The 23,622-nt window shown below is 39.7% G+C and overlaps 3 protein-coding genes across 4 annotated transcripts; 2 read left to right on the top strand and 1 right to left on the bottom strand.

Annotated features, from left to right (window-relative positions):
* Nucleotides 1-12: 12 nt before the first annotated feature.
* On the top strand, nucleotides 13-4,895 carry LOC128011396 (protein-L-isoaspartate O-methyltransferase domain-containing protein 2). The gene is made up of 6 exons (XM_052593725.1): nucleotides 13-369; nucleotides 1,818-2,131; nucleotides 2,388-2,490; nucleotides 2,590-2,761; nucleotides 2,871-2,994; nucleotides 3,619-4,895. The coding sequence occupies exons 2-6, from the start codon at nucleotides 1,825-1,827 to the stop codon at nucleotides 4,035-4,037; spliced, it is 1,125 nt and encodes a 374-aa protein (XP_052449685.1). The 5' UTR covers nucleotides 13-369; nucleotides 1,818-1,824; the 3' UTR covers nucleotides 4,038-4,895.
* A 555-nt stretch (nucleotides 4,896-5,450) lies between these two features.
* On the bottom strand, nucleotides 5,451-21,354 carry asxl1 (ASXL transcriptional regulator 1). Of its 2 annotated transcripts, XM_052593726.1 has the most exons (13): nucleotides 20,843-21,354; nucleotides 16,556-16,638; nucleotides 16,372-16,374; nucleotides 16,116-16,233; nucleotides 15,821-15,974; nucleotides 14,473-14,546; nucleotides 12,374-12,458; nucleotides 11,656-11,775; nucleotides 10,759-10,925; nucleotides 10,578-10,674; nucleotides 10,349-10,454; nucleotides 9,328-10,243; nucleotides 5,451-9,197 (listed from the first exon to the last, which is right to left on the bottom strand). In XM_052593726.1, the coding sequence occupies exons 1-13, from the start codon at nucleotides 20,897-20,899 to the stop codon at nucleotides 6,165-6,167; spliced, it is 5,013 nt and encodes a 1,670-aa protein (XP_052449686.1). In that variant the 5' UTR covers nucleotides 20,900-21,354; the 3' UTR covers nucleotides 5,451-6,164. The 2 variants fall into 2 exon arrangements, with proteins under 2 accessions (XP_052449686.1, XP_052449687.1); XM_052593727.1 differs by lacking the exon at nucleotides 11,656-11,775 and having other exon boundaries at nucleotides 20,843-20,986.
* A 611-nt stretch (nucleotides 21,355-21,965) lies between these two features.
* thap3 (THAP domain containing, apoptosis associated protein 3) lies at nucleotides 21,966-23,353 on the top strand. Its single transcript, XM_052594815.1, has 4 exons — nucleotides 21,966-22,326; nucleotides 22,407-22,602; nucleotides 22,685-22,858; nucleotides 22,946-23,353. The coding sequence occupies exons 1-4, from the start codon at nucleotides 22,253-22,255 to the stop codon at nucleotides 23,210-23,212; spliced, it is 711 nt and encodes a 236-aa protein (XP_052450775.1). The 5' UTR covers nucleotides 21,966-22,252; the 3' UTR covers nucleotides 23,213-23,353.
* Nucleotides 23,354-23,622: the final 269 nt, after the last annotated feature.

Here is a 23,622-nt window from a genome sequence, read left to right as displayed (position 1 = left end):
TAAGCGACGCCAGAGACTGCTGTGTTTATGAATATGTCACGAAAATAATGTAGTGCAGGACCCATGTGCTCCATGCCCCATATTTTGTGTTTGTGTGCGTGACGTCACAGAGTCATCTGGCCAATGTTTACATCCAGCGCTGCTCGCCGTGAACGTTTATGGGAAGAAACCGAGAGACCGAAACAACAGGAGACATTTAACCGAATGGACAGCTAACGGACCTTAATAAGGGTGTTTTAGGGTGTCAGACGATTCAGCTCGGTCGACTGTGAAGTCGTCGTCGGGGTGTTTCACGTGACGAGTTCCTACCCAAACACCTCCATCCCAATTTTTCACGTCTTCGTCTTCATTTGCGTTTATTTTTTGCAGGTAAGCTCATTATATCGTGCTAGCTGTTATGTAGTATAATTATGGCGTGATAATATAATTATCTTTGTTAGTGCATTTTCACTAAGACTAACCAGTAGAATGTGCAGAATGAACGGCAGGTCGTGGTGATTAAAAATTAAAGGGCTGGTGTATGTTGTTTCATATTTAACTGTATTTAAGTAACTACCCGGATGTTCAACAAAACATTGCACAATATGCGTTTGTTAGCGAATGGCGCAGCTGCATTTGAGCGCGCGGTGATTGGTGGGAGTATGCCTCACATCTGCAGTTTCTACACAGCGTCTCTGGGGAAGCTTTCCAGCAGCACAGCGCCATCACCCGTCATCTGGACAAAAAATGCTGTTTTGTTAGGCCCAAAACATTTGCAGTAGCATCAAAAGTATTTGGACACTTAAAGACATACGAATGTCATTGCATTAGATAAGAAAATAAATAAATAAATAAATATAGTGTCATTTAAACAAATAATATTCTAAAACAATTATCAACAATGCTCCTCAAGAAGAAGTCTTATGAACTGAGTTTTCAGATTGATTACAAAATGTATTTGGACAAATTCTGCTTGACAGTAGTTAAGTGGTTCTCAACAAGTGGGCCACAATCTAAAGTGTTGTCTGGGACAGAAATGTGTTATATGCATTTTATACAAAAACATAAAATTTAACTAAAATGATTATGCATAGTTAGAATGGCAAAATAAACAGGCATGCCGAAATTTGTCAACCCTAGTTAAATTTGTGTTTAATTTCTGGCTGCCTAGAGCAAGGAACAACCAAAATTCAAGAGAAATTTAACCAAACTACAGAAAACATTTGGCGGCAGAAGGTAGTATATTTAAAAATAAATGTATTAATACTTTTATTAAGAAAAGATGCATTAAATTGATCGTAAGTTAAAAAAAAATATTTCAAAAAGGATTTCGATTTGACATAAATGCTATTATTTAGAAATTTCTGTTCATCAAAAAAACGAAATAAAAAAAATATATATAATAAAAAATAAATAGTAGTTGTTTTTATCATTGATAATAACAAATGATAAAAATTATCTTAAATTGTAAAAAAGACTTTTATTAGAAAATTATTACTGACCCCACAAAATTCAAGAAACTTCATTTGTAAGTTTCCCTATTCTGCCTATGTTAGGTTAATAATTTAGCATATTTTTTGGTTTATTAATTTCATGGTATTATTAAAACATTTCGGTTTTATATGTTACTCAATCCTGGTACTGTGATGGGGTGCCACTGAAGCAAAATCATTTCAGATCCACTGTTACAGCACAAAACTAATGGAATTGGTCATTTAACAGTTAAACTTTTTTAAAGAACCGAATCAACATGAAGTATGTTTCCAGTTCTTCACCTTTGTTTACATGCATTCTTACGTCTTTTATTTTCTTCTCTTCTGATTTGCACCCAAAAAAAGAGCTAAAATGGGAGGTGCAGTCAGCGCTGGGGAGGACAATGATGAGTTAATTGACAACCTGAAGGATGCCCAGTACATTCGCTCAGATCTGGTTGAACATGCCTTCAGGGCCATTGATCGTGCTGACTACTATTTGGAAGAATTCCGTGACAGTGCCTACAAGGATCTGGCCTGGAGACACGGCAACATCCACCTCTCTGCACCCTGTATCTACTCTGAGGTGATGGAGGCTCTAGACCTGCAGCCTGGCTTGTCCTTTCTTAACCTGGGCAGTGGCACAGGCTACCTCAGCACCATGGTGGGACTTATACTGGGTGAGTTCATAGAGAATATGAACACTTTCTTTTTGCTCTGCCATCATTTACTACCCCTATGTCATTCCAAACCTGTATAAAATTCTATAACTAAACAGTTTCCATTCTCACTCAATTCCATTGGGGTTTTTTTCATACAGTGGAAATCAATGAGAACTGAAGCTTTTTGGTCACCATAATTCTTCAAAATATCTTCTTTTGAGTTAAAGAAAATATGCCATAATGTGCTCACTGATATTCTCTGTCATATTTCCAGGACCGTTTGGTGTGAATCATGGTGTGGAATTACATGAAGATGTTATGGAATATGCTTATCAGAAGCTGGACTTCTTCATCAAGACAAATGATAGTTTTGACAGGTGTAATAACTTTTGGGTCTTATAATATAAACTCATTCCCTTGTTCAAAGTGTAGTGTGCAAAATGAAGTGACTGAAACGGTCAATATTTTTGGTCTAGGTTTGAGTTCTGTGAGCCTTCCTTTGTGGTGGGCAACTGTCTGGAGATTGCCCTGGAAAGCAGGCAGTATGACAGGGTTTACTGTGGCGCAGGGGTCCAGAGAGAACATGAAGACTACATGAAGAAGCTGTTGAAGGTTGGGGGCATCTTAGTACTGCCTCTGGAAGAAAAGGTGAATAATTGAAAGGCAAAGCAACTGTATGGTACATCTGGTTTCACCTAATCCAGGAGAGATTGTGTGTGAAATGTATATATGTCTATGCATTTCTTATTTTTTCTAGCTCACTAAAATTACTCGGACAGGATATAACACATGGGAGACCAGAAAGATCATTGCGGTGTCCTTCGCACCACTTGTGCTCCCTAAGCACAGAGAAAATGGCAAACCGAGAGCAGTATCTCTACGTAAGTCACATGCTGTATTTTAAATCATTTTATTATATTAGATTATTGTGACTTTTCTTTATTTTGGTATATTAAATTAGAAAACTACAAAAAATAAGCAATTTCACTTCTATGAGACATTTGAACAGCACTGTATTCTACGGTTTAGAAGTATATATATATATATTAAAAAAAGAATTAGCATGATATAAAGTCTAAGTAAAAATTTAAATTTTTTCGAATTCCTTTATGTTAGAAAGCTGAAAAAAAAAGGATATAGTTTCACTTGTTTCCAACTTGACTTCTGGTCGTGTGGTCTGAGTCGTAGCTACTGAAAATTCAGCTTTGACATCACAGGAATTAATTACATTTTAAAATATTTAAAAATAGAAAACAGCTAATTTGAATTGTAATACTGTTTTATAATATAACTACTATTTTTAACAGCATTTTGAATCAAATAAATGCAGCCTTTGTAAGAAAAATTTTGAAATAATAATATTAATAATTAAATAAAAAAAAAAACGAATCTTACCAACCCAACTTCTGAACTGTCGTGTATATAGAGTATAATGATAATAGGATTGGTGTGTATATACATACATGCAGTCAACCCCCCCTCCCCCCATGTTTCATGCTGTCCAGCTGTAATGTTCGAGGTGCGGAGTCTTCAGGATCTGGCCCGCATTTCCATCCGTCACATTCTAAAGAAATCCGGTTCTGGATCCTTGCCGCTACCACAGAGAAATGGATTTAAGCGGAGAAATCACTTTATACATAGACTAGAGCATCGTGACACCCCTCTTCTGACCAATAGTTATTTGTTCATGAGTCGCTTGATTCCCGGACCCATGGACAACAACAACAATCAGTCTTCCACAGACAATGAGGATGAAGATGAAGACTGCAGAAGGGTTTGTGAACAACAAGAAGAGAATGAGAGAAGGAATGAGGGCAGTGTTTTGGTGATAGAGACTCCGGTAAACCTCTTAAGAGAGAGGATCCTTAGCCTGCCTTTGCCAGACCCTCTCAAGATGTATCTTCTTTACTACAGAGAGAAGTAGACTTCTCCTTCCAGCGAATAGTCTATTCTATTCTAATGTACCTAGCACGGTCACATCAAGAATTCACTTTTTGCATTATCCTGATAACCTTTATCATAGAATTTCACCACTCTTTGTTCAGCCAAGTCAGGATGCATAGATAATCAATTTTATTTATAAAGAAAATTTGGTTTAATGCTGGATCTGGATTCATGGTCTAAAATGATAACCAACGGACATTAGTAGCTAACAGGTTACAAAATTATAAATGCAGTGTATCCTCACTTGTTTTGTACGGAGCCCCGCACATGACATGCAAGAAAAAATAAATAAATCGTGTGCATGTTTTAGTACATTGAGGGAACGAATTAGTAAATCGTGCACACAATTTAGCCCACTATTTTTTCCTGCATGTCATGTGCGGGGCTCCGTAGGTTTGTGAGCTATGTAAAATGTAGTTTCAGCTCAGATTTACCAAGAAAAGTGAAAATCAAAATATTCTTCTGGTGTATGGACTTGTAAAAAAAATTCTAATTGTGAGCTGAAATACACTTGCATTGTGTGAAAATACAATGTCAAGTTTAAAAATGTGATCGTCCAACATAATCTGTGTCGTACAATTTCAGGGATTTCAAGATGAAAGACTATCTAGATAGACTACATTATCTGAGGTGTTTTGCCAATTTGAAATAGTCTTGGTTTTGTCCTGTTTTAGGACCCTTGCGTTTTACTATATAGAAGTATAAAAGGTATAGTCTATAGTTGTGTAACAAGTTATAAAATGGTGCTCTGAATTGTGGTAAAACTCTGATGTGCACTTTGTCCAGTGATGTAGAATGCACTAATTCGGGAGAAAAAAAATAAAAAAATAAAAAACTGTTTTGAATTATACATTTATATAATCTATATCATGACCAAAATCCTTCATCTGTAAAATGATATTATTTTCATTATGCAAATGAAAGTGTGCACGTGGCATACAATTAAAAATGAGGTGCCAAATGTTAAGACTAGAGGGTCCAAATTGACTTGCAAATCAATGTACAGTTTTTGGAGAACACAAACCAAAGCATCATGTATTTAAAAAAAACTCAGAACATCGTCTCTGCAACCATTTAATGTTAAATTAAATAAATTCTAAACACTGATAAATATTGGGCTCACATGTGAGATGGGTTAAATGATTTAATGCATAATTTAGATTTCTGAAAGTGTGGACCATACTGTATGCATTATTATGAGGGCTGAAGACAATAAGTAGTGCCTAAATGGGTGACATTAAAATAAATATTTGCACATGCTGTGGAAACAAATACAATGATACCAATGTATCACTGTGGTGATACAATGATACCTTTTTTCCCCAAACACAACTTTGGCCCACATTACCCTCAGTAAAAAAAAAAAAAAAAAAAAAAATTCAAAGAGAGAAAATATGCTCACTTTCAGCTTTATTAGATTTGAATACTGTGCTTAACTGCCAAGTACAGACTGGACTTCGCTTTGGATAAGAAAATAAAAATGGAAACAAAAAGAAAAGTGAAAGCACTTACAAAATAACAAAAATGTATATTCTTATTTAATAATTAAAAAAATAATCTTTGCAAGACATTACACACAAAATTCTCCTAAAGCTCTCTTCACTGAGAGGAATTCGAGAGAAGAAAGCAAACCGGAACGCCACCATTTTCACACTGAACTGATGACTGGTGTCAAGAAGATGAGGTAAATGTTTTGTTGGGGGAAAAAAAGGCACAATTTACAATCAACCGTGCCATGTAAATTCATGTAATACTACAAACAATAATAACAACAATATCATTATTATTGTAATAATAATAATAATAATAATAATAATAATACTATAACATCAATAGAAAAAAATATGCAACAAAAATACAGACTGAATTTTTATCTTACAAGTATAATCTTCCAGCCCTATTGTATTGCCTGGCCCATCAAAAAAAAAAAAAAAAAAAAAAAAAAAAAAGTCCCATTTGACCAATGCAGTGTCCTGCCTCATTCTTGGCTCAAAAGAGTCAAAAACTTCCAGTGGTATTCAAACCACAGGCAATGGGCTAGAATTGTCTGGAGTGGTCAAAGCATTTGCGCTGACCAACAGGCTCAGTTTGGAGGAGCTGCAATAAACTATCTGACAACCAGACATGACACACACAGTTTTGAGGGGCCAATGCAATCGTCATGGCAGAAAGCGCCACAGCCCTGGCACATGATCATAGCCTTAAGTCGGCAGGAACACTTGAGAGCTACTTCTTCTGCAGCACTGTCCGCGAATGCCTGAATGCTAAGTGTAGCATTCTGGCCTCCACTGTTGCTGACGCTCACACGTGGCCTTAGCTGCAATACACCATCAGCTAAACTGCGGGAGAACCCGTTACCATCCACCACGGACACATTAGCTGTGTAACTGAAGCTGGATGAGGACCCTCCGTTGCCCCCACTCTGCTGTAGTTTTGGTAGCTTGCCATATAGCTGGTAAGGGAAACTAGAGGCCAATGAGGAAGGGGAGGAGGAGACAGGAGAAGCTGAGGTGTCTGCTTGGCGGGCATATGGATTTTTTACTTGTTCCTTCTTCGCCATTCTAACAAGAGACATTTCCATATTAAGCAGTCCTTCCATAGCCCCACCACCTCCATGAAAATTGTCCAGAGGCTCCTTTTTGGTTATTACAACAGAAGTATTGCCACTGTTTGGAACAGGCGAGTTTTTGGTCAGAGCTTGTTGGCACGAAGGGCGTGATGAGACTTCATTCTTTACTGTAGCTACAGGAGACAGCTGTTGCTGATACATCTGATGCTGAGGTGGTTGGGGTTTGCTCGGGCGCCAGTTAATCTTAACAGTAGGTACAACCTCCGATGGACAAAAGTCGCCATGTGGAGGTGAGGGAGCATCAGGTGTGGTTCTGCAGACAGACTGGGAGAGATTGTTAGGATGCTGTTGAAAGCCAGCTGGCCTCTCTGGATTTTCACCCCTTGGAGGAAGAGGTCCAGGGTGCTCTTTAATGACAGCTGATTCATAAACTGGAGCATTATGAGAGTTCACATCCATTGAGATTCTAGCAGAGGAGTTTGAAGGGAGGGATGTTATTACAGGTACTGCTCCAGGGGGCACTGCACCTCCGGGTTGTTGAGAAGTGAACTGAACATTTGTGGATCTTTGGCTAGCTTCCTCAAACAAGCATGCCATTCGAGATGGAGTAGAACCCGGTGGTGAAGAACCAAAGTTCCGACCAGGTCCAGGAGACACTCGGGTGGATAGGGCTTTGTGCTGGAAGTCAGATCCGCCAGTTTCTATAGGTCCTCCTGACTCGGATGGGCCTCTAAAACGTAGTCCCAGATTTCTCTGAGGTTGGCAACTGGCTGAGTTACTGGCAGGGGCACCTGGAAATCTATTAATTTCCAGCTTGCTGATGGAGTGAGGCTGGGGTAAGACCTTCTCTAAGGGTAGGCTGCCTTGAAGAAGTTGGGTGACAAGAGGGTTGTTGGCCTCTACAGAGGAAACTGGTCGAGATGAACCTTGGACTCTTCTGCCAACAGGAGGAACTGCAGAATTCTTTAAAGCAAAATCTTCTCCAGATGCTATGCCGAGAGGTTTGGTGTCATCCTCTGTTGAGACAAACAGCTTCACTCCATTGCCATTATCATTCAGTCGTAGATTTCTACTTTGGTTCCTCTCTGCCTGTGTCAGGTAAGCTTGCACTTGGGCTTGTGGGGGCGCAGTGGCAATCTGGTCCTGCGTATGGTTTATAGCATGGCTATGAATTGGATGCTGCTTGTGGGGATGATTGACGGGCTGGTTTGGCACACCATTAGGAAAGCGAGGCTGAATGACAGTTTGAGTATGGTTGGGGTTAGATATATGGGTTTGTATGACTGGTTGCTGGTGATGAGGAGGATTCAACACTGAAGTGAGTCGACTTGAGGTCTGAATGACTGGTTGATTCTGCGACTTTGTATTCTGAGCTTGCATGCCATTACTATTCATCTGGGTTCCATGCCAGTCCAGTGTTTCATCCTCTTGAATTTCATTTTCAAAGTCAGATGCTGTCTCAGTAGAATCACTGTGTGCTCCAGTGTCTTCCTCGCCAGGATTACTTGGTAGACAAGGCAGAGGGGCCGATTCATATTTGCAATCAGCCTCATTTCCTCCATTCCTATGCAAATGTAGCATCTCCTCTCTCATGGAATGCTCTTCACTACTTTCTACCCATCCATTTCGGGCTGTAACAAGTGTCTCTTTGGGTATTTTCAAGTCTGAGCCATGCTGGATAACTCCAGTTGTCCCTGGGTGATGATCACCACTATTCTTTTCACCTTCCCAGGATTGAGAAGAAGCTGCCAAGGTCCTGATTACATCCACACCTTGGGCACCAAATCTTGGCAGCGAGTCTGGTATGGAGGTGGGCATTAAAGAAATGGCATCATTCGATGCTGAGGTGCAAACAGGGGTAGTTGTTCTGCTCTCACCGGACTCTGCCTCCTCACCTCTCCCCTCTTGGTGACTGCAAAAAGACTCTGGTTCACTTGGCGTAGGCACTGGGGTGTCTAAGGTCTGCTCTGAGGTTTTATCACTCGAGCAGGCAGTCACCTCTTCCACTTCACAAATCTCTTCCACCTGATCCTGGGAAGCAGGGCTGTCAGTTGTAGGTGGCGATAGCGTGAGTGTTTTTGGAGACTCTGATGGTGGTAGAGATGGGTTTGAAGACACAGAGGAAGGAGATGGTTCGGTAGGTGGGCTGGAGGTTTGAGGCCTGTCTGTTGAATCTAGACTGGATAGCTGTAGTTGTGCTCCAGACGAATGAGAGCTCGCAGGCGATTCCTGCTCCTCCAAATCAACTCTTCCTCCTCGTCTTCCTCCTCCTCCTCCAGGTTCAACGGGACCTGGGTGCTCTCTTGAACGCCTCCCGCTGGAGCGATCCGGTATCCCAGTACCACCCCCCGGGCCGCTCCCCCCAGGCCCTCCCCCATCCCCAGAGGCTGCAACAGCAGCAGCGGCTTCCCGCTGGGCACGGGCTTGCTGTGCACGGGCCTTGATGTCTGCCAGGGTGCGTGCCCCTGTCCCAGAGCGCCGCGACCCTTCACTGGGGGAGACGATGCGGGGACAGATTTGGTACGTTGGCGGCCCTTTGACCCAGGGCGGTTTGATCCGGGAGAGCTGTATCTAGTGGAATGGGCAGAAGAGAAATATTCATATGAGTTGTGGTTTACATAAATACTGTTTTTAACTACAACGAGGTGTACAAGAGACTAATCTGAAAAAAAAATAAAATAAAATGACGTATCCAACATACCCGGATTGGCGGGACCTTGGGCTCCTCTGTTGTAGGCTGTGGCTTTTCTGAGTGCACACAGTCAACTGTGTTACGAAAGGACTGACGCTCATCCAGCCGCGCCCTTTTCTCGGGAAAGCTGGTGAAGGCCTGGGACTCGTCTGGCCTTCTCTTCTGTTCCTTGAGCTGAATTGCTGGACTTGCTGTGGCAGGACTGGCAGCGGGGCTGCTCTCTCGGCTGCTTGTGCCAGTGCCCGCTGTACCAGTGGTAATGACTGAAGCCACATCATCCAGCGGGTCGGTGGCAACAACAGCCGTGGAGGAGGAAGAGGAAGAAGAGGAATCGGAGCTTGCAGCAAAAGTCTGTCTTTCTGAGGCAGAGGAGGGAGAAGAAGAGGGAGATGATGATGATGATGAGGTTGAGGAGGAGGATGAGGAAGGAGAGGAAGTGGATGCAACAGCTGGTTCAGGTACTTCAGGTAGCAGGTGTGTGGAGGCTTCTGGTTCATCGCAGGTTGAGCTTGTAGAAGCTGGAGGAGGTGTGGGTACAGGAGCAGGAGAGGGCACTGCCTCTGCAGAAAGGTTTTCTTCTGGAGCTTCCAGTCCGAGGTCTGTTTGAAGGACCACCTCTCCCTGAACCGCTGTTGCTTCTGGCACTGGTGATGCAACTGATGGTTCAACATCTGGAGTTGCAGTGCTTTCTGTTGTCTCTGCTGGAGGTACAGCTACTGTTGTAGTTTTGCAAAGTGTGCGCCGAGCTCTGCGTCTGAGGTCAGCCCGTGAACGTCGTCTGATACGGCCTTCCCTCCGTCTTCTTCCGACACTTCGCCTCTTGGGTGTAGCCACTGTAGCACAATCAGAGTCAAGAACTGCACTGGCAACATCTCCAGCATCACTCATTGTGAGCTTTAATGCCTCTTCTCTGGTCAACCCAGACCTGAAGAAATAAATGGGAAAAAAATAATATTAAAAAAAAAACAAAACAAAAAAACCAATTCTAAGAATTAAGCCTTTTAAAAATATTTTAAAAAGGCTATCAAACCTTTGGCCATGGTACTCCTCAAAGAATTTCTCCTTCCATGCTTCTACTTTTTTCTCCTTTTCCATCTCTTGCCTGAAGCGAACCTGCATCTCATGCGTGAACTCACCTTTAAGAGAGTAAAAATATTCCCAGTTTATCCACCATTATAGTAAACTATGTAGAGTCACCTGTCATGGTCAGTTTCTGTCACTTGTTTACATATACTACAGAACAATACTAAGAGATTTACCCTCAGCTAGACGCTCTTTCCAGCTCTGGGATGCATGAGTGAAGAATTCATTGTTGAGGGCCGAGCTGCTTAGCCGAGCAAGGCCATCAGGGCCAACCTACACACAATAAAAAAACAAACAAACTATTATATACAAATATAACTAACTAGTGAATTTTAAAAGGCCTTTTAAGAAACATACCAGTCTGTCCACCTCTGGTAAAAGCTGGAGTAGTTGCTGCTGAGAGTGAGGAGGAAAAGCAGCAAAGGTGCGCGTGTTGATGAGAGCACGGATGTTGGTGTTGACTAGAATGGAGCCTGGAGTCTCAAAATCCACCTCCACTCCTCCTCGATTCCTTTTCATGGGACCTGCAAAATACAGTATTACATTGAGAGTACATATGATCATTGCTTAATAGAACCTTGCATGGCAGGAACATATTTATGTAATATATTTAGAGCAGACTCTTGTCTACATTCACAAAACTGTTGAGTGTATGATAATATGAATTCAAAGTGCTAGTAAATCTAAATAATCAGAGGGTGTTATAGCAGAACTAATAAAGAAATAATAATAGTTTAATTCCACCTGAGCTATTGATTAATCCACACAGCTTTTACATTATTTGTCAACCCAACATTACATTAGCCAGTGCTGCAATTAATAAACCAAAGCATAATGCACACTACAAAACATATCTTCAATGAAAATAGAGATGACAGTCTCTCACTAAGCTGGTCTTCGCTAGATCTGACAGAATAAAACAAAGTACACTGACACTGGAAATGGTGTTTGAGGTGTTAGAGGTCAAAACACATTTTTACACACTTTGAGACACCTGCATGGCAAGATACACATAGCAATAGTTGTTTGTTTATTTTCCCTACTCCATCCAAATGCATACATTTCTGGTTATAAATAATGATAATTGGGACATAGTTTGACATTAGATTGGCTCAAACTTGTTAGCTATTCACCCCTTCTGTGTAATACCTGGAAAGGGGTTATTGAATAACTGATTTTCTATGGAAAGTGGTAAGCAAAGGGCTTAGGGGTAGTAATTAATACATGGGGGTCCTTGGTTTTCATCCTCTGTACCTGAACGAAGACCACGTATGCTCTTGAAGTGCTGGGTGCGCTTCCAGCCCAGCTCGGAGCGGGTACGGAGAGTGGGGCCTGGACCCCCCCTAGAACCTTCCCTGCGCCTCCCCGCTGCTCCTGAGGGTAAAGGTGGGGGAGGATGGAGGCTGGTGAGACTCTCTGAGAATGAGTGAGTGTGGGTAGGGCAGCTGAGGCATGAAGGCTAGTGGCACTAAATAGGCCAAAGTCACAGGCAAAGATTTGGCATGTGCGTGAAACACGAAAAGTCAAAGGGACGGATATCCCAAGGCACAGAAACAAAGAGGAAGAGGGGTGAATGGATATCTCTAAGGTGCAAATGCAAAGCAGATATCCAAGGGGAACAGAGCTGGGCTGACAGGAAAAACCAGAAACACTGCTTTTACACTGAGGGGTATTGATGATCAAGTGACAAACATGTCAGTGGCTTCTAGAAAAGATGCTGCTTTTAGTGCAAAGTTAACCAAGAAATAGAGGAGGCGGCTGTCAACAGGAGGGAACTGAGGGAAAAATGCCCTTGAGGAGACTGCACTATAAATGATTAGAGTGTGTCAGTGTGTAAAATTACAAACACTGTCAGGCCACTCAGATAAAGAGCATCCACAGTCAGAGGGAGCAGGTATACAAAACCACTGAAAAGTGGGGGGGGGGAACAGAAAGGGGAAAAAAAGTGAACAAGAAAAAGAGCTATTGTAACCTGATGGGACGTGTTCACCGTTGACCTTGAGAGGAGTAAGCACTACACGGGGCATCATCACAGCTTTCTTCCTCTGTCTCCCTGACTGTAAGAGAGATGGGAAAAATAATCATGAGCACATATACACAGGTCCTCCACAGACATGGAAAATAGCAGCATGCTCGGAGGAGAATTTAATTTCAAATTCCTGGTATATGTTGAGATTAGATTGTAGGGTTGTGCAAAAAATTGAATGCGATTTTCATGCACATCTCATCAGTAAAGACGCTCCTGTAATTAGAAGTATTATCTCCAGCGCGTGTGTTCAGATCAGGGTTGTCATGTTTTCACAACAAATCCTGCCCAGTTGCTTCTCAAAACTAGTCCAAAACTAATCGCGATTCCAGGAGGTTCCCAGATAAAAAAAAATTGCTTCCCGGGGTTAAAATACACGTTTGTTTTTTTTTGGCATGGTTGTCTTGTAAAAAATTTCGCATTTTAGGGGCTAAATATCACGTTATTGGTATTGGGGTTGCTTAGTTTAGGTAGTTTTTCATGTCCGCGGGTCGAAGCGAAAATACCAATAACGTGATATTTAGCCCCTAAAATGCCAATTTTACCAAGGCAACCATGCCATAAAACTTACATTTTAACCCTGGAAAGCATTTTTTTTTTTTATCGGGGAACCTCCGAAACGCGATTTTGGACTAGTTTCGAGAAGCAGCTGGGCAGGATTTGTTGTGAAAACCTGGAAACCATAATCTGAACGCACGTGCTGGAGATATACTTCTAATTAAAGGAGCGTCTTTACTGATGAGATATGCATGAAAATCACGTTCGATTTTTTCACAGCCCTATTAGATTGTAGAATGTTAATGATTTTACCAATAAAATATTAAGATTAATGCAGGTACGAAGGATATAAAAGGAAAAGACAAGTTGTAAGTGTCCTGGAGACGACAGTTTTAAGCTCATTCTCTATGGGAGCTGAGTGGCTGGCAGGGGATTGCAAGACTGACAAAGCAGTACAAGTGTCTAAGTTCAACATTAAGCAAATGATGGGGGAAAAGCATGAAGGCGGCCTTAAAGGGATAGTTCACCAAAAAATGAAAATTATGTCATTAATGACTCACCCTCATGTCGTTCCAAACCCTTAAGACCTCCATTTATCTTTGGAACACAGTTTAAGATATTAAGAAAGGACATCTTATGCTGCGTTCACACCAAACATGAATAGAGCATTTGGCGAGATTTGTTTTCAATGTTAAGTCAATGTAAAGACGCGTTTATGCGCGTCTGGAGGTCTCGCAGCGTGGTGGACGCGAATTTGCCTCATTTGCGCATCTAGTTACAGGAGATTCTCAGTTATGAAAAGGACCACTGCAGACTGACAGCAACCGGCTTTTGTGGTGGAAAATTGGCAGTAATACCCCCACCTTGCGCAGCTGTACCTGAGTGTCCCTGGGACATCAGTGCGGTCGGAGTGCGTCTTCTCAACAGCTGGACATATAACTTGGTGAATAAAAAACGCTCTGCTCTGGACCCAGAAAATGTTTATCAACTTGTTTTCCTGTCCAATAAATTTGTAATGGCCCAAGCCTTTGGAACGACATGAGGGTGAGTCATTAATGACATAATTTTAATTTTTCTGTGAACTAACCCTTTATGTTTCAAAATCTGCTGATTGATGCCAGAGTTTCTTGTGGATTCAGGGCTTAAAAATCACAAAATATTTTACTGGATTTACTGTAAATGATCAACCAGGCAAATTATCCGTTTGGAATCTGATGATTTATTCAAATCAAGAAATCCCCAACCTGAAATTAAAATGACAAAAAGCAAAAGGTCTTAGTCATGACTAATATTTTTCAGTGTTATGTGGGGTTTTCTTGATTTGACTCATAAAGTCAACTTTCGGCACTTCACTATTGACTCATTTTCACATAGTGACATCATGCATTCAACTGCCTTCTGGCATAACTGGTGATCTGAGGAGGAGTTGAGTGCTGTGCATAAGAATGAAGGTGAAATGAAAATCCACTCTTGGAGGGTCCTGCATGTAAAAATTTGTTATGAAGGCGATGGTTTAGTGCAAAGGTGAAGTTAGGCACTGCTGGTACCTGTGAGGAGCGACTGAGTCTTGTCTGTGGTTCTGTGGAGCAAGAGGCACTGGAGGAAGTCTCATCCACAGAAGCTGAAACAGAGGAAACAAGCAGAACATCCATCAACAATACTATTGCAGCAAATCACATTTTAATCCTTTTCTTGTGTTAATTTGATACACGGAGAGATCACTTGTCATAAACGTGATATTCATTGATTATTAAGTGCTCTGAACCGGTGAGCCAGTAAAACATGCAAAGATCATATTTATTTACTAAAATCACAGCCTTTTAAAGTTTAGTCATCACATTAGGCTGTATTGCTATTTCTGTCTATCCGTCCTCAAATTTAACACCTTTTCAAAAAGATCATTAAAACGTATACCATTCAAGATATGGTTTTTGATCAAAAACTTTTTAACTGTTAAAACTGTTTAAAAACCTGCTGGAACCTGATAGAATAGCAGCTATTTCCTGACTGATCAGATTCTGAAAAGACAAAATATTTGTCACTGTATACTTTTCCCCCACATACTAGACCACGACCAATATATTGTTTTGCCGATATGGTGGCAGAGCGTCACAGATCGTCATTCCCAGATAATCGAAAATGGGCAAAAAGGCGGGTGATGGTTTGTGAAACCACCCCCACCTAGATCGATGTCGGAGACAGCAGCGGCAATCCACTTGTCACTCAAGTGGCTGAGCCTTTAATTAAGCAGAACTTTAAGGGTTTATATAATTTAATTTAAAAATGGGAAAGTACTTTACTATAATAAACCAAAAGAATATCAGTCAATATATCGGCCTTTTTTATTTTTACTCCCTAATATCGGTATCGGCCCCCAAAAACTATGGTGAAAATATTTTTAAAAGAAATGAATAGATACTGCTGATGTCTAGAAACAACAGCCTTTGAAATACCATCCTTCCACATCTATCAAGAACAAAATGAATAAGATTTTCACACAAATTCAGAAAATAGAGCAAATGTGTAAATTTATTGTCACTTCCAGGCATAATTTTGCATATATTCTCCTTGACGCAACGCACAAATACATGTTCTAAAGCACTCTCATCTAGGTCACTGCTCGATGTGTCATGTGCCGCAGTATCCATGGCAACACACACATCCAAAGAAAAAAGAAATCAGTGTCTCACAGGCACTACATGCTTCTTAAGCTCAGGGTATTTAATGTTCATCATCATTTGAAATCAAAGCTTTTCTTAAAATCAAAAGACGGGGCCCCTACTTTTCAGTTCTTTTATATGCTTCTTTAATTTATAAGCCTGTTCCACTTACTGGAAAAGAGACTGAATGAATCAATTATGGGGAAAAAATTAAAAGAATGAATAGTCTACACACCATCATTTTCACCACTAGCAGCAGCTGTCTCTGTGGAGTCACAACTCTCCTGCTCTGCTCCTTCAACTGTTGATGTGGTGGATGCTGTTGGAGTGCCAGTCCCATCTCCAGACTCATTTGCAGTCGGACTCTTTGTCCACTGAAGTGCATTTTTCTGTAGGCATCAGTGGGTACATGCAGACACAGGATATGTAGCTCTTTCTTTGTGGGGTTTGGCATCATAATCCAGTTGCAAAACCAGAGTGAAATGTGTAAAGCACTGAAAGGAAGCTAGAGGGATTAATAGACTCTATACCTTTAGGGTAAACAAACTCATCCTTCCAGGAAGCTTGAAGAAAATACTGTTCTTCACTCTGTCTCCTCTGACCTGAGAGTGAAGCATGGTGACCAGGCAGGCTAGTGGAGCTGTGCCACTGAGGAAGGATGGAAAGTAGGGAACAAATGTCTAAGTGCTACTCAAGAAAGTAAGATTAAACTGTTTTAGAGGTAAAAAAAAAATCTATATATATATAAATGAAAAAAAAAACAATAGATAATTAAATTAATCTTACCTTCTATTTTGGGGTGAAGAAGGTTTAAGAAAAAGAGAGAAACACAAAACAGAATTTTATAAAGATACTCAAACCCAGTCAAGAGGCAGCAAAAATGTACTTCTAAAAAAACAAACCTCAAGCATTAAAAAAAATGTATTATTCACAAAAAGAAACAGTGCATTATATACAGTTTATACTAGACCTCATTTCTTTGAGCCCCTTTGTTTGGATGACATGCAGAATCTGTTTGGGTGTCATTGGGGCATCAGAAAAGTTCTCCAGAACCTGCAAGAGTTCAAACAAATAACACAAAATCAACAACTATACAATTTAGTATACAGTCAACTCACTTTTAATTCATTCATATTTGGGTATAGGAACAGTTAGGGATAGATTGGTGGGTTGCATAACCAATTAGTTGTTTAACAAGCAATTGTAATGGCATGAAAGACTCAAAAACAGTTGCATGTATATGAACAAAGCTTGGCATTTAAAGAGAATGAAGAAAAAAAAAAGTCAATCTGTGAGGGTTTTACTTTGAAAACCACTTAACAGTTAAATCACAGCACACTCTCAGCTTGCCAATTACAGTGCCACAGCAATTCATACTTATTTTAAGACCATGTCAGTTTTAACAGAAACACTTCTTCTGTTATGTCCATATTACACAGGTTCTGCACAATGTACAAGGCATAACATCGACCTGCAGCCATCAAACACAGCTGAGTAGTTCCAGGCATATATGACAGGCTTTAAGCCTGTATGACTAGCAAAAAAAAATTGAAATAGAAAAAGAATAGTGGAATGTGAGACGGATTAAAATAATACCATACATTTCTCTCTTCATTTATACAGAGCAAATAATTTCCTCCTAGTCCTGGTCTACAAGAGCATGTAACATTCTGCCTGTATGGTAGTTAAAACGGGAAGCACTGCTCCCGCTGTGCTCAGCTAAGTCTAGAACCAAGGACACTGGAATAGGAAATGGAACAGCACAAGCTACAAAAGAAATGTGCACTAAATTATAAACTACCAGGTTCACTTCCTGCAAGGAAACAGGCATGAAAAATTTCAAGCTGTGAGAACTTTAACCAAACTACTAGGCCAATGACAAGACAAACTTTCCAGTTATTTATAATAAAAAAATTTCAAGTGTACAAAATGTGATTGAAAGGAGCGGCACATTTGAGCATTGCTTCTGGAGATATATGCATTGTGTTGTTCTTTATTCCTCTCACCCCAGCCATTAAATCGTATCATCGGGCATAAAAAAACAAAGTGACACTATACACCACCATAATTCAGAGAACAGACAACAATGCAAACATTTCTGCTTTTAAATATATGCGGTTTGGTCTTAAAGCCAAGATAAAACTCAAGTAGCATCTTCATTGCTTCTATATTTGGGACATGCATCTGAGTGAAACGGATTATCCAAATAAAAAAAAATATATAGGGTGGGACTTGACTTTTTGATTGGATCCAGGTAGATCAGAATGCAAACTTGCAGTTAAAGAAAGTAGTGAGGTGTATGCAGATGAAATAACAGAAAAAGTCAACAGAGGGGTTCACAATAAAATCAACAACATGCATTTAGAAAATATAATTTCAATTTCATTCCAACTTTTAAACAATTTATTAAAGGGATAAAAGGGACCCAAAAATAAAACGGCTCTCATTATTTCCTCACTGTAATATTGTTTAAAACCTGTATGAGGTTCTTTCTTCTGTTAAACACAGAGGATATTTTGAATAATGCGGGTAACCAAACAGTTGTGGATCCCTATTGACTTCAATGGTATGGAAAATATACAAATGTAAGTTCTGTTCAGCAGAAGAAATTCATACAGGTTTGGAACAACTTAAGGGTGAGTAAATGACAAATTACATTTTTGGGGCAAATTATTCCTTTAAGCAGTAGTCAAGTCTCTTCTGAGAACTAAGACTAAAAATATTAGGTAAACAATAATAATAATTACACCTGAACCAAGTGTAAAATCATCTTTTTAAAGACGTTACATAGAACAATTCGTTGTCATGGATTTCAGGAATAATTATCCAAATGACTGGGCAAGGGGTTAAATTTACAAACAAAACTCCTGCTGGATGAAAGGCTCTTATCCTCGTTTAAGTCTTGGACATTTTCCTTGTTCCCACAAACATCCAAACCATTTGTAGAGGACTCAATATTAAAACCACAAAAAACAAACCGCAGCTTCACCCACATCCAGAATCTGGACTAATGAAAACCACATTTTCTCACAAAAATAGGTTCTTTTTATTATTAATTTTTTTTTAAACGCACCAAGAATGGCTGTACATCATTACAACTACCTTAAGCAAGTGACCATCAAAAAGGACCAGAAAGGCTAAAATAGGTGGCCTGCTTCAAATTTCCTAATGCTTCCAAGTGCATCACCAAGATGATCTGATATACAATGGCCTTGAGCCCAAGCATCTGGTTGCATCTTACTCCCAAAGCTGCCATTTCACACCGCTGCTTTTCTTTCAAAGTCATTATATAATGTAGCATTGCTCTTTAAAGCTCCATGATCATTCACACAGCTGAATCATCTAAAATACCTGATCATCCTTTCATTAAATTCTGGTTGTGAGTGTTCCCATTTGCCCGCATCTCCCCAAGAGTCTGTCCTATTACTACAGAAGAGGAGCCAGTAGGTGACTTTCATTCCTGGTATAAAGACATGCCCATACCTGCTTCCCAAAGCTCAATCACTGTGTGCGATACCTGCAAAAGAGTAGTCTGTAATCTGTTTGGCTGGTATGAGTTGGGTTGATAATCTTCTAGGATTTCGACCACAGACAATACATAAAGTAAACATTCATATGAGATCAAAAGTGGATTTACAGACTTGCCATCACATTTTTTTTTTTTTTTTAAGAATTATAGCTTTTAAAAACTGTGACATACATAACACAGCATTGAATAAAATTATACAAGTTGTTGTTTCTTTAGCACATGAGATCCCCACCCAAAACGGCACCCCTTGAGTTTCAATATGTACTTTTACCAGATAGCACCGTCTGTAGTTCATACAACATTTTCTTTTCTTAATCTCAAATTAGCCACGAGTTAAACTGCAGAAATGACTAAATTCAAAGACAGTCTGGGCTGTTTGGGTGGATCAAATTCAAGAGCAAGAACTGCCAAGATCACCTAGAAAAGCAGACAAAGACCTGACAGACATAAATGACTGTAACCACCTAAGATTTTTCATAGACAAAGCAAAAACAGGTTGATGAATTCAACTGCACAGGCTCATTTTGTCTGAGACACTGTATCTAGCCTAAGGTTTTGTACATTTTCACATTATACAGGTGTTTCTACTAAAGCTTTTTATAATAACACTAAGATTAAAGTCTAGAGGTCAGACATATGAAGAGGCTAGTTTTTGTGTGAAACAACACTGACCGTGACACATTTTCCATTTAATATACTAATTAATAAGTTAATCTATTATTAATTTAATGTTCCTGTGGTTAGTGGTAGAGCATTGCATTAGCACCAAAGGTTGTGGGTTTGATTCCCAGGGAACCCATGTTAGGTAAAAAATGTTAGCCTGAATGCAGTGTAAGTTGCTTTGGATAAAAGCGTCTGCTAAATGCATAAATTTAATTTACACCAAATGCAACAAAGAAACTTGGATGATGCAGATCATCTAAGAAAAGCATCTTCCGAATAATATAAACCACAGGATGTAGAAATTACATTTAATATGCAACAATATATGCATGACAGACCAATTTTACACACCCTTGGACCACCACAGTGGAGAATAAAGGAGAAACCCTACTATCATAATAGAAAACCTGTTTAGTCTTAACATTGTTAGCCATAATGCATGTTTAATCCAGAGGTGAAGCATTAAAATGCTTATTGACCCTAACAGTAATTTTATTTATTTAGTATCCAAAACTGCTAAAGAAGATCAATGGCATACGAGTTGGATAGAAACATACAAATACGGCCTAGTGTATTTTAACGCAGTCACAGCTTAGTAAAAATTAGCATTTAAGACACACATTTGTAAAGATGTGTCTTTAATGACACACAAGGATCCCACAATGGGTATTTTTAGCATTTTACACCGCTCGCTAAAAGAAGCCCTGCAAACAAAGGGTCAAACAAGCAGAGCAGCTAATACGCTAGGCTACCAGCAAGGGCTCTTTCATTCAAATGGGACACACACATTAGAAATGTGACGCTTGTGTTGACAGGGTATGTACAGGACCGTGGATTAAAAGCCAAATGCAAATGTAACATAAATGTAAGAGCCTGATTATGAAACATCACATACTGCCTAACGTTACATATACACAAATAGCAACAGCGGCGTCTGCATGTGTCCAACCCGACAACAGCTCGAGCCCAGCGCGAAACAGCTTTGTTCAAGGCACCCGTACAACACCCCTAACCCCACACAGAGATTAAACCGCCACAGTTGACTTAAAACGATTAATATATTACCATACGAGCTGCCTCGGCCCATGTTCGCTCCTTCTTTCTCTTCTGTTTGTCCTTCATTTCCTCAGCGTTGTCGCTCGGGTGCGGATTTCTGCAGCGGATATGAAACGTGTGCGCGATAGACGACAAACCCGCTAGCTTGCTAGGCTAGCTGCAACACCAGAAGGGTCTTTGATACCCTTTCGCCCCAAGTACTTGCGTAGTCGCTCTGTTCAAACACGCACGCGTTTCGTTAGAACGGCTTGACAAAAAAATGTAGGTTGTTGTAGCAGCGGCGTTCCTGAGAGTTATTTTTTGTAACGCTGGTTAAACGGAGGTAAACAGAGAAAGGGCGAAAAACAGGCGAGCCCCAGCAGCCTTTGGCATACTGCAGGAAATCCTCGGTTTGGAATGGAAGACGAGAACACAACAATGAGGTCAAAGGTCAAACACACTGCAGGAATGCAACACAAAAACAATTCTCCCCATCCCCCTCTTCTTCACTCGCTCCTACAGCCGCGGCACATCTGACGCATCTGACGGGGTGAGGCCACGCCCATTGTTATGTGCGGCGAGATTAAACGTGATTCATATTAGGGAGCACGACATACACACAGACATTTTTTTATGCTTTGTAAAGTTTCTCTGAGGATTTTTACTACACAAAACAATCGCACACATATCAAAGAATTGAGCGAAATAAAGCTATAAAAGCGTCTGCAGAATGACTACAAATTTAAATGCAAAAGAAATCACTGCAAGTCAATATTCTTACATGCAAATTAAAATACAATACGTCTTGGTTCCGTAGACGAAATTAATATTAACCAGTTTTAACTATAGTTGAATAAGCATTGTAATTAAATAGCAGTTGTATTAACATCTTTTACATACTTTCTTTTATGGAGTTTTCACAAAGAATCATCTTTTGGGTGGGACTTTAAAACCGTAATTCTATTAAGCAGTTATGTAAAATGTTCACAAAGTCCAATCTTTTATTTATAAGTTGTCATATCATATATATATATATATATATATATATATATATATATATATATTATCAGAAGTATTAAATGGGGAAAGCAATCTTGCTTGAATGAGTTACCAAACAAAGTCCCTCTTGTATGTATTACTTTTATTAGTGCCTAGTGTTTGTCTGAGCTGCACCTTCCTATACGACCTCAGGACTTTTATTTTGAAAAGCTTGGAGGCGAATCACCGGAAAACGTAACTATATAGCTGAATATAGTTCGTTTTAAGGATTGTTTTTTTTTGTGAATAAGAAAATGTTATCTCGGAGTTATCTAAGTTTTATTGTTTGTAATATAACGAACCTATCAAATAATACAGCAAAGACCATGTTCATGTTATAGGTTTTAATAATTTTGAGACACTGCGGGGCTTTCATAAGCGCCATTTTTGTTCGGGGCAAAGATGCCGAAAAGTTGTTCTGCATATAATTGCACAAATAGGTACAATAACAAAAATCCCGAAATCACGTTCCACAGGTAGGTAATGATGGACAGCTTACTTATAAAATGATTAAACATATCCTGATAACATTTTGGCAGACATTTGTCCTTGTCAGGTTCCCTTTCAGTAAACCATCGGTTCTGAAACAATGGTTAGAGAACATTGGGCGTGACGACTTTCAGCCAAGGAAGCACATGGTTATCTGTTCACTGCATTTCACTCCAGATTGTTTCAGTGGTTTGGGCAATCGTAAAAATCTATTGTGGAACGCAGTGCCAACACTTTTCACAGTCCCATCTCAGGATACAAAGGTAAGCAAGGTCACAGTATAGATACATTTGAATAAAAAATGTGTTTTTCATCTTAGTCTCGTTGTCATCTTTCTGCCGTCAGCAAAATAATTGTAGGAAGAGGCTGAAGAGAGCATTAAAATCTGCTGCTGATAAATGGGATGACACTCCACCTGAAAGGACGCCTCCTTTCACTGAGGATCCTCAAACTGAGGAGATGCATGAGGATGCTCAACACTCTCACAGCAACGAAGAGGCTTACTGTCAAGCCACAAAGGTGAATCTTTTATATCACAGCCTACTCTTATGTTCCTGTGTATGTATATTACTAGCTATGGATTAAACCCTTTTTTTTTTAAAACAGGATTTAGCTGACAAAGACCACACCTATTCTCTTTTGGACCCATGTACGACTAAAGCCCGTTTGTTCAATGTTTTAGATACTAACAGCTGGCTAAAGAAAAAATTGCAGACCAAATGCAGATTGATAAAAAGAATGAAACTCAAACTGCAAGATGCTCAAAGAGAACTTCTGACTTTGCGCAGACAGCTCAGACATAGATATATGTATCGCCAAAGATATTCACAGCTATCAATGGGTACGTTGCTTCAAAACCTAGTCAAGCAATAATGAAGACCTCAGGTTGCACAAACATCTGTGAACTTTACAGCAGCCTGAACTTTTGGTCATAGAAAAAGTGTTCAACAAATGTATTTCTTGAAAAGCGGCAAAAGTGACAAGTTTTTGTCCAATTAAACTTTTATGACTGTGCTTTTGACTTGTGTGAAATAATTTTTAGGAGAACATTTATATAATAAATGGTAACATTTTACAGTAAGGTCCCTTTCATTAATCTTTGTTAACATTAGTTAATAAAAATATAAAGGTTAAATGCTAGTAGCTCAGGTCCATCAAATATTACCAGTTAAAACTTCAGATTTGAATAACGTATTAGTGAATGTTGAAATGAAAACGAACTAGTTAACTGCTGTTAAACTAAACCTTATTGTAAAGTGTTAAGATTATCTAAGTTTACTCCT

The sequence above is a fragment of the Carassius gibelio genome, chromosome B23, assembly GCF_023724105.1.
Source record: "Carassius gibelio isolate Cgi1373 ecotype wild population from Czech Republic chromosome B23, carGib1.2-hapl.c, whole genome shotgun sequence".
NCBI classification, from domain to species: domain Eukaryota; kingdom Metazoa; phylum Chordata; class Actinopteri; order Cypriniformes; family Cyprinidae; genus Carassius; species Carassius gibelio.
The sequence above is the reverse complement of the archived record's forward strand: the minus strand, read 5'-3'. Positions and strand labels throughout refer to the sequence as shown.

What these genes read in the sequence shown, in the direction of transcription:
- LOC128011396 (XM_052593725.1), top strand. Translation starts at nt 1,825, where the DNA reads ATGGGAGGTGCAGTCAGCGCTGGGGAGGACAATGATGAGTTAATTGAC. An exon ending in ACAAATGATAGTTTTGACAG is followed by an intron (nt 2,491 to 2,589) that starts GTGTAATAACTT and finishes TTTTTGGTCTAG; the next exon opens with GTTTGAGTTCTGTGAGCCTT. An exon ending in ACCGAGAGCAGTATCTCTAC is followed by an intron (nt 2,995 to 3,618) that starts GTAAGTCACATG and finishes CATGCTGTCCAG; the next exon opens with CTGTAATGTTCGAGGTGCGG.
- asxl1 (XM_052593726.1), bottom strand. Translation starts at nt 20,899, where the DNA reads ATGAAGGACAAACAGAAGAGAAAGAAGGAGCGAACATGGGCCGAGGCA. An exon ending in CATACGTGGTCTTCGTTCAG is followed by an intron (nt 10,926 to 11,655) that starts GTACAGAGGATG and finishes TGTATTTTGCAG; the next exon opens with GTCCCATGAAAAGGAATCGA. An exon ending in GAGGAGTACCATGGCCAAAG is followed by an intron (nt 10,244 to 10,348) that starts GTTTGATAGCCT and finishes TTATTTCTTCAG; the next exon opens with GTCTGGGTTGACCAGAGAAG.
- thap3 (XM_052594815.1), top strand. Translation starts at nt 22,253, where the DNA reads ATGCCGAAAAGTTGTTCTGCATATAATTGCACAAATAGGTACAATAAC. An exon ending in TCCCATCTCAGGATACAAAG is followed by an intron (nt 22,603 to 22,684) that starts GTAAGCAAGGTC and finishes TTCTGCCGTCAG; the next exon opens with CAAAATAATTGTAGGAAGAG. An exon ending in CTTACTGTCAAGCCACAAAG is followed by an intron (nt 22,859 to 22,945) that starts GTGAATCTTTTA and finishes TTTTTAAAACAG; the next exon opens with GATTTAGCTGACAAAGACCA.